The sequence below is a fragment of the Porites lutea genome, chromosome 1 (genome assembly GCF_958299795.1).
Source record: "Porites lutea chromosome 1, jaPorLute2.1, whole genome shotgun sequence".
Taxonomy (NCBI): Eukaryota; Metazoa; Cnidaria; class Anthozoa; order Scleractinia; family Poritidae; genus Porites; species Porites lutea.
Window position 1 is genome coordinate 50,788,097 of NC_133201.1, and position 10,399 is coordinate 50,798,495.

General features: G+C 41.4%; 1 protein-coding gene across 1 annotated transcript; it reads right to left on the reverse strand.

Moving 5' to 3' along the window:
• LOC140939697 (uncharacterized) lies at positions 1-6,166 on the reverse strand. The gene is made up of 3 exons (XM_073388860.1): positions 5,918-6,166; positions 1,110-1,445; positions 1-519 (listed from the first exon to the last, which is right to left on the reverse strand). The coding sequence occupies exons 1-3, from the start codon at positions 6,149-6,151 to the stop codon at positions 46-48; spliced, it is 1,044 nt and encodes a 347-aa protein (XP_073244961.1). The 5' UTR covers positions 6,152-6,166; the 3' UTR covers positions 1-45.
• Positions 6,167-10,399: the final 4,233 nt, after the last annotated feature.

Below are 10,399 nucleotides of genomic sequence, written 5' to 3' on the forward strand. Positions count from 1 at the left end.
GTCTCTTCTTCAACTGCGGCTGAAAATAAAAGAGAAGGCATCGTTTCACTGGCCACCCAGCCAGACCTGAGTAGTGGCGTTAGGTCCCGACGAACAACGATGTAATGGATTAACAGCACCATAATATCCAAAGTTGTCTTCGTTATAAACTGCACCAGTCTTTCCGTTGAATTCACAGATATTTTTGTCACTATCTGTGTGCAAAGAACTTTCATCTTTTTCGTACCAGAGTGGTGCCGTGCAGTTAAGACATTCGTTCCCCCGGATGTTCATAAATTCGAACTGGTGGCATGTACCTGATTGGGTCTGTGGGCTAAGTATGTTGAAATTTGCCAGGGATGTTTTCATGTAATCTGTGTACACAACTCCGTCGGTATCATAGCGACAGGTAGCCCGCCAGTGAGTGGAGTGGGCCCCAAGCCATGCAAGGTTTGCTGGGCTGATCAGGTACGCCTGCCAATTTGGATGGTCACCGCTGATTGCGTTGTCATCATCGTAATCAAAGAAAACAATTTCATCCTACAGATTACAAACTTGTCATTAGCATTAGTAGATGAGAACAATAAATGATGGATTTTATTCCTTTAGTTGACAAGCCTGTGACATGCGGAAGAGAAGATTACGAATAGGGTAACACGCGGTTTAAATGTCTCTAAACTATTACTGAAGCGTGATATTGAGAGAAGATGGCTGAAAGAAGCACTAAGAGCACAGAACTTGTAATTATTTTAATTATTCATTTCTGGGTATGTTTTGGCTACTCCACCCACATATGTGTTTCGTATTCATTTAGTATTCACCGAACCGAGCATCGTCGTGGGCTTCAAATTACCTGAATTAATAGAGAGGGGGTAAAATGAGCGGACCTTTGTCCTCGGGTTTGTCAGTCAAGAAATGATTATTTCGAGCGACGAGTAAAAACAAGGATCCTTTACCCTACGTTTTTTATCAAGCTCACAACAAGTGTTGTTTTTCTTCGGCAGCTCTTTAGTTAGACCAGGGAAACAAACAATTCAGAAGACTGAAATTAGAGTTTAGTCTCAGTACTAATCTCGAGAAGGGAAGTGTCAGTAATGTACAAAATGTAAGGTACCATCTGCAATACTTGCCCCAAAAATGTCTTTCTTTGATAAGCTGAACGACTGGATCAAGTTCCATGCAAACCCATGTTCAGAGTCAAAGTCGCAGAACACTTGGAAGGATAGATCACTGTCATCAGTGATTGTGTACAATCCAGAACTCGTTTCTCCAGCAGCTCTGTAGGCCTGGCAGCTTTTTCTCTTTTCACAGTGTCTACCAATAAACTTTGCTGGACAAGAACAGTTGTACCGGACGTTCGTGGGCTCACATATTTCCGTACATGTTCCTCCATTCTGACAAGGATTATTCTTGCAACAGCCGTTTACGCATGTGACGTCACCATCACAGGACGTCGTATGGTGTTTCTAAAAATTGATCAGACATTTTTTTTAATTTTTCGTTTATACAGAATAATTGGAGTGATCAGCGTAAAAAAAATGTCTTTGAAACAGCCCCGCTGGCCTTAGCCTTTTCCAGGCTCTCAGATAGTGGGGAAGACGCGAAAGTGTAGGGCGGGCGAAAATGGGGGCGGGGCGGGAAGAAAGAGAAAAGGAAGGAAGGCCGCCTCCCCCTCTCCCCAGTTTCCTCCCGTTTTTTTTTTGGTTCGCGCTTTCTCAATTCTGCGAGCCCGACTATCTCGGAGCCTGTAACAGGCTACGCTGGCCCTATATACTGCGTTCTTTAAAATTCAGACAATGAAGAGCAAGGAACTAATTCCCTAGCAAGAAAAGTGTGGCGAAGACGAATGTATTGTACCTTATCTTATCCGCTCCTGTCTTATCTTAATGGCTGACAAACCTGACAAGGAGTAAAAATAAATACTTGGCTACCACTTGACGAAGGCTGGAATGCAGTGTGAGCTTGACCTGCTGGTAAGTCTAACGGATATAAAAACACGACCGAACAACGTATTGCAAAGGCCCAAACTGGTTAAAAGGGGAAAATTGGAAAGAATTGAAGTTATAAATAAACAAAGCTACCCTAGGGAGACATTGCAAATTTGCTCTTTGATGCGCGTATACCTCCCACTCCATACTCCCCAGCTGCAACGGCTTCATACGTGTAACATCACCTTCTTTAAGTGTGGGCAAGTCACGCGAGCATGTTGGTTGTGGTACTTAGACTGCTGGAACTGCCGCTTAGTCAGTTGTTGGATGTACTCGTTCTCTCTGTGGGGCTCTAGGCTGAAGGAGAGTCTTCCTTGTGGGTAGGAGTGTTATTTTTCTCCGGTACATTAAACGTTCAACAGCACTTGATTCCATTCCTTGTGTCGGTGTATTGCGGTAATCGAAAATTGCGATATATGGGTCTGTCCCGGCACTCAAAGCTTTGGGTAGGAGGTTATTTGCTGTTTTCACTGTTGATTGCTCTTTGTCGTTCGCTTTCCTGTTCCCAGGAGAGCTTGTTCTGTCCCAATCGTTAGCGAATTCACGAAACTCTGATAACACAAATGCGAGGCATTGTCGCTGACCAAGCGATCAGGGCAACCATAGCAAGCAAAATGGTTCTTCAGCTTCAAAACTGGCGCTTTTTAGGTGGTACTTGTAAGGCAGTCAATTTCCCAGGAATTGCTTTTTTATATACCGTGATCATGTACTCTTTTTTTTAGTTCAAACAGGTCAACTCCTACTGGTTCCCATGGGCGACTGGTACTTTGTCTGGTATTAGAGTTTATTTTTAGTGACTGCTCTCATACTCGCGACAGGTCATAGAGGTTGCGATAAGCTCTTTTAGTTCGGCGTTCATGTTCGGCCAAAATATGGTTTCCAGCGTGCTCTTCGTAAACATGATTCTTTGCCAAGGTGTGTGAAGCATACAAATTTCGTTTCACGTCCTTTCGTAAACTGAAAGAAACTAGGATTTGTTACCCGCGAAATATCATTCCATTGCTTACCGACAACTCGTCCCTCAAGCTGAAGTAGGGGGTTATCCGCTGCGGTATTTGACTGCTACCGTCTGGCCAGCCAGATGACAGCTTTCAGGGTTTACAAGATCTCGTCATTCTCAGTTGCTTTCTGGATCTCTCGGAGTCTAGAGGTGGATACAGGGAGAAAAGCGGCCGCGTTGATGCACTCAAATTCAGCTGCAGTCGGATGTACAGTGTTCGACAGGTAGGCTCTGGAGAGTCTATCGGCCAGGTAAAGCTTTCCGTCACGCTTATACTGCACCTCATAATCATATTTCCGAAGTCTCATCATCATAACGTGACGGCGTTTTGGCGCAAACGCGAGAGACTTCTTCAGGATGAATTCTAGCGTCTTTTGGTAGCTTTTTGATTTTCACGTGGCGTCCGTAGGTGTATTTTCTTAAAAATCTATCTAGTGAGAATACGATCGCGAGCAGTTCCTTCTTAATTCGCGCATATCGTTTTTCGCTGTCTCAGTGAGCGATCGGTTTACCTCTTTGTAGAAGGGCATCACATTTCAAGCTCGGCCTTTGGGTCGTGATAGCTAAGTAGTAGGGCGGTAGTCACAAAAGAATCTTGACTTCTCTAGATGCTTTCTTGTGCTCTTTCGTCCAGTTAAACTCGGTTTCTTGTTGTGTGAGACGGCGTATTGGTTCCTTGTGGTCTGCTGGGCGGGCAGAAACTTTGGCAAGTAGTTGACAAATCTGTTTAGCTTCCAAAAGATCTCGCTTAATGCTGAAAGACCAAATGGGAGTCTTTAATTTTCCACCTGTATATTCCGAATGGGGTTGCGAAGGTGGTCAACAGACTGGGCTCACGTCAAGCACAGTGCCAGTAACCGGCGGTATAAAGGTCGACGTTAGAAAATAGAGTGGAGCCGTTTGCATGCTGCTGCTCGTTTTATCACTGGTGAGAAGAAAGTTGAGCACATCACTCCTGCGGTAGTGCAACTCCATTGGTTACGAGTCTCGTATCGATTTATTTTAAAGCTTCTTCTTTTTATGTATAAAGCTTTTAATGGTCTCTGGCCTCAATATCTGGCGGATCTTTTGCACCATAGGAAATCGTCAAGTACCCTATGTTCAAACTCGTGTGACTTACTCATGCAGCCAAAGTCAAGAACTAAGACCTGTGAAGACAGGGCGTTTGCCGTGTGCGCCCCAAGGGTTTGGAACTCCCTTCCTTTAAATATACGTCATTCCCGCACTGTCTCATTGTTTAAGACGAATCTCAAAACGCTTTCTTAATCTTTGTGAAGAGTAATTCTTCAGTTTTTTTATTTACTTTTGAGTTTATTAGTTTTGATTTAGCGTTTATTAGTTTAAGTTTTTAGCATGTTAGTTTTATTTTATTTTTGGTTGTTGTGAAGCGCCGCGAGCAATTAATGAATGTGTGCGCTGTGTAAATGCACTATTGTAATTATCATTATTATTGTTATTATTATTATCATTGTCATTATTATTATTATTATTATTATTATTATTATTATTATTATTATTATCATTATTAATATCACGATGTTCGGCTGAGGACGGCGAATTGTTTGGAGCTTGCAAGGTCACAGACGCCTCTGGAGTTTCTTCCAATTCAGACATAGAGCTTAGACTCTTTCGGGGTCTTAAAATCAGTTACGTCGCCGCTGCCATCATGTTTCAATATTATATGTGTCGAGTGCGAGAGATCACCATAGTTAGCTTAGTACAGAGTTCTCTTTTATCAAATCTAAAATTATTGATCATCGGACAAAAACATGATACATACAATGAGCTAGTGCTATTGAAGTTCACTTGACGGACATTGTAACAGAAAGCAGGGTGAGAGATCCGAATCGCAATAAAACGGGGCACCCAACGTCAATTTTCGGAAAATATCTGTTCGGAAGACGATTTGAGATCTAGAATTTTCGGAACATTTGTTGTAAAATTTCTTGCTTGCCTGCCTCTCCTTGGATTTTCGAACATCTAAAAAATGGTATTATTGCCCATTTTTAACGGATTTTTCACCTCTAAAGGTCACCTAGAATTTTCGTGAGCCTTTTTCTGGCTGAAATTTTTGAAAAGGTAAGTTTTGATCCCTATAATTTTCGGATCACTAGACTTTCAGCTAGGAAAACCGAACAGATAAAAAATTTTTAGGGGATGAAAATATGCCTATAGCAACCTACTAAAATACGTTTAACGCTACATCTAAGTGGTTTTGAACTATATTCTCGTTGGGTGCCCCTGATAAAAGAAATATCCAGTTATCGAAAATGTTGTTAATATACTAAAATTTTTTTTAACGAGGCTCACCTTGCAAGAACTCTATGCATTTTCATGATCACATTGCGAGGATAAACGGGTTCTTGTAAGTTGTTCTAGTTAGTTTGAGAGTTAGTTTGTTAATTTAGTCTTAACTAATTAGCTTATATCGGACCAAAATTTTCTCCTAGGCCTAATTTAAACGACGAACTTCGAACGAACCGAATTGAACCTACTGTTACCGAGCGAAAAAGAGAGATTTCGCCCATAAGCATTAGCTTCGACCAGGAGTACATAACTCGGAGTGCCGGAGCATCTTCTTGTACTCGCGTAACGCCGTTTCAACCAACCAGTCTATTCTAAAAAACAGTCAGCAAAAACTGGTTTATAGACCTGATAATTGTATTTTTACGTTTGGTTTTAATTTTTCTCAAATTCTCTCGCAGACATGGAAAAAGTGCTTTAAACTTGTTTCAAAACAAAAACCGGTCCGTGAAAACGCCGTCCTATAGGCCCAGCATGCAGGTGCTAGCTCCAGGTTATGGTTTGACTCATGTGCAAGTTCGGAACTTGGACGGTTGACCCGGCGTCCCTTAGATAGCCATGATATGCTAAAAAACGGTGCGGCTGAAAAATATCTAACCGTGTGAGGATGAGTGTTTGCAAAGATGTATTGTAATAAGTTTTATACCTTTCGGCTGAATTCTCTTCGAAGGTTGTAATAACGTGAGCCCGGAGAATGTTTGAGAGAGCTCTGGTTTATAAAGTGGCTGCCTTCATTTAACTCGCAAGCTCTTCTTTCGTTATTTTCCTTGTAGTTGAACGACAAACACCGACAGTCATCTACACACCACATGTGACACTGAATTGGATTCATCGTCGCAGACTGATGAAACACACGGCCTTCTAATTCTGTGTTCTCCATTGCATCTCCGTTGATATCTAGCCCATATGTTTGGCATTTTCCTAGACTACAAGGCGATTCGGCTTCAGTGAGTTTCCAAAAAATTGGCAAAAGCGTCAAAATCATAGTTTATGTTGAGTTATTTCACATGGCAACTTCAGTTAATCATTACTTTGTCCTTAAAGCGGCTCAGGTCAAAATAAATTATTCATATACTTTATTGTGCCGAAATTTGAAATGACGACCATTCCCTGGAGTGCCAAGTCCATTCGAAACTTTTATGTAGCTAATAATAGCTAGAATCGGAAATGTATGCAAAGGTTTTTTTATTTAACCAATCTAGCCGAAAAGCTAATGCTGTTGTTTTACCTGTTTGCATGAAGCGGGGGTTCTGTAGACAAATTAAAAACTCGCAACACTTCAAAGCTAAAGTTTATGATACACTAAAACTAATTATTTGCTTTAATGATTTGAGATCAGTTCTATGAAAATCGGCTTGAGGTCTGTAAACAGAAAATATTGTCAGTGACTCAATTTTTCTATTATTCTACCAGAAAAGGCCTTATTTCAGTTTCACTTGGTACAAAAATTAGCCGATGTGAACACCAAAATTAGACCTTCTATTCAGTAACCCCCAGCAGCTTTTCCAACATGGTGTGCCCACTCTGCTTTTCCTGCAATATTTGAATGCTTGAGGTCAATTAAATAAAATCAGACGAAAATGGTGTAATTTACAATTGTCATTAGTGCGTTGATTACAGCGGAACAAAGGCTTCACCTGTACAGATTACATGTTTAAAAACTTCTAGTCGGTTCTAAGTAAAGTCACATGATGCCCAAATACGGTTATTTGACAGGGGCACCCAACGAGAACATATTTCAAAACCACTTAAACATAGCCGTTGTTAAACTTATTTTAGTATTTAAACAGTACATAGAGGCATATTTTTATCCCCTAAAAATTTTTCATCTGTTCGGATTACCTAGCTGAAAGTCTAGTGATCGAAAATTATAGGGATCAAAACTTACCTTTTGGAACATTTCAGCAAGAGAAAAGGCTCCCGAAAATTCTAGGTGACCTTTTAAGGGTAAAAATCCGTTAAAAATGGGCAATTACACCACTTTTTAGATGTTCGAAAATCCTAGGAGAGGCAGACAAGCAAGAAATTTTACAACAAATGTCCCCTGATTTGACTAAGTCAGTAACACAAGCAGACATTACTTTCTGATTTCAGAATTAGTGCGTGGAATCTAATTTCCTTACTACGGTTACCATCTTTTCCTTGTTTTTGTTTTCGTTTTTTCGTTTTTTCAAATCTAAAACGTTTACTTTTAGTACAACTTTTTGAGCAAGAATTCAATAGAGATTGTGGTATACTTAGCCTCGCTTTAAAACAGAAGCTTGAGGCAGCTCAAAAATGGCTTATTTACATCCATCAGAGTATGGACCAGACCAAGGCTGAAGAAATCAAACACGAAGAATCAAAAATAAGTTTGTGCAGCTGGAAACAGGTGCCAATGAGAAGGAACCTTGTAGCCACAAATGCTTAAATGGTGACCGAAGAGGACCAGGGGCCAGTCAGCAGCTACGTCTGCGAATATTCATTGCCTTAGTTTGTCAGGAGTCGCTTATCTAAGCTGCTTACTGTATACTTAGACAAGATAGAAGGCTGCGGATGGCTGTAGTTATATCATGTGCCGCACCTTACATTTTGGTTCAGATTCCTTATAAGGGTCTCTGCCCAGCGGCTGTGAATGATCCTAATTATGCCCTGTCGTCAAGTGGGGCTGAAAATAAAAGAGAAGACATCGTTTCACCGGTCATCCACCCAAAACTGAGTAGTGGCGTCAGGTCCAGCCTAACATTGGTGTAATGGATTAACAGTGACACAACTACGAAAGTTGTCTTCGCTGTAAACTGCAATAGTCTTTACGTTGAGTTCACAGATATTTGTGTCACTGTCTGTGTGTAAGAAATTTTTAGCTTTTCCATACCAGAGTGGTGCGGTACAGTTAAAACAGGCATTCGTGTCCCCGGATGTTCATAAACTCGAACTGGTGGCATGTACCTGATTGGCTTTGTGGGATAAGTATGTTGAAATTTGCCAGGGATGTTTGCATGTAGTCCATCGGTGTCATAACGACAAGTGGCCCACCAGTGAGTGGACTGAGATCCAAGCCACGTAAGGTATACCGGGCGTATTAGATAAGCCTGCCAATTTGGTTGGTCACCACTAACTGCACTCGCATCATTATAGTCATAGAAAGCAATAATACTCTAAGGATTACACAAGCATAAGTAGATAGGTACAACAAAATGGTGTTTGGTTGGCCCGTGGCACTTGTCGCCCGATTGAGAGGGCAAAAGTGACTGACAGGAAAACGCGCAGTCTAAACCTCTTATTTTGTCTCGAAAGTGTGTGGTTAAGATAAGATGGCTGAAACCAACTTCCGCCTTAAGACAAATTTTCTTGTGACGCTAAAGCAAGGAATCCCGAGTTAGCAACGGTTTAAAAAACGACAGATGCAATATGCAATATTTCAGGCCTCGGTTGTCCAAAAGATAAATTACTATCCAGTGGATAAGTATTAAGAAAGTGTCCACAAAATATACAAAAACTTTTGTGTAACGCAATCTTCGTGTAATAGTCCAAGTTTTCTTTATACAGTCAATGATTAGGTTCTGGGGAAAAAGTTGTTTCGAGAGTGCACCCTGCCTCTTCTTCAGTTTTGAAAGGCGTTGACAAAAGCGCCCAGTGATGTATTCAGTGTTTCTCTTGTCATGTCGTATTTTATTTTTCTTTGAGTTTTATAGCTGGATAAAGCTATTTTCGTGTTATTTGAACTGGGTTTGGTTTTTCCCTCCTGTGGTACCAGTTTAGGTTGAATGTAGCTTGAAACACAGGTAAAACTCTCCTCCCGGTTTATTTGGGTCAAGCTGTCATTCCTCGGTCTTTTCTGGTAGCCATAGCGGAGTAATTTCCATCCGCAACTGAAGCGGGGGCATTTTGAACAGGAACGTCTATTCGAAGATCGTTAAAATGTCTTGAGGATGAACATTCGGTGGGCGTGCTTTGAACAGGCGGTGGAGGTTCGACCATAACGCGTGCACGACGGAGCTAAGGAAAGTTGACCGCCCTGTGAGATGCTATTAGACAAATGCACACAATAGAAAGAGTGGTGGTAATATATACAACGCTAGGAATTGTGGGACATCTATTGTTATAAAAATATTCTTGTTTATTTCCGGTACTGATAATACAGTATTGTAGGAGCTGCTCGTAAAGTGTTTCCTCATTGGTCGCAGAAAACAATGACAAATCATTGTTTATCATTATTTCCCATTGTTTCACGGTTAGGGTATCGAACCAATTGGCTTTTAGGGTTAGGAGAGCTGCACTCATGAGAGCTGCTACATCCAACACATAGTTGAAGGTAACCGCCACTGTCTTGCGTTCAGCTCAGTCAAACTTTCTATTTCAACGCTAGATGTTTGTTTGACGTTGTGTTTCTTGCAGCTGGGGCGAGAGAAACGTGTCCTCATTAACTTTACCTGCAGATCAGGAAGAACGAAGGGCTACCTGGGGCGGAAATTCGACATTTATCAGGTGCCCAACGAAATGCAATTTGACTCTAGCCGGAGGAATGTCAAATTTGTGATCTGGTTGCGAGCAGCATGATGCACAAAGCGTAAACGCTGGCTTAAAGTCATGCAATTAAAATCAAGCATAGCTACCAGCAGAATAGGAGATTGGCTATCAAAGCCGGCAAAAATAAATATAACGTCATTCGTTGAGCTTTGCGGTAATCGGTACCAGAACTAGCCAGAAACGAGGCTTGTGTTCTGTATAAAGCTGTCCAACCGATCTTTGATCTCTTCTCAGTGTTTAGATCGTTTTCAAGTAAGTGACCAGCAGCTATGCAAGTTTTTTGCGACAAAAGAAAGCGTTTACAGAATAGAGTTCAACTCCCACAGGACTGGTTAGGGACACAAACATGAAGGAAGTGACGTCATGTGAATCCCTGGAGGGGGAAGCGGCAGACGTTATGGGGGTAGGCTTTACTGTAAATGCTTTACTTGATTGGATTAATAGAATCACCGTCAACAAAGTGCAATGGTTATGAAGCCCGTCAAACATTTTTGGACTGGACTGTACTTAACGTTTAATAGCATCACTAGAGAGCTCTAGATTCATTCTAAAACGAGAACGAATACGAGTACGCGATTTTCTTAATAGTAAGTTGTGCTGGCGCGTGAGGCAGCGTCCT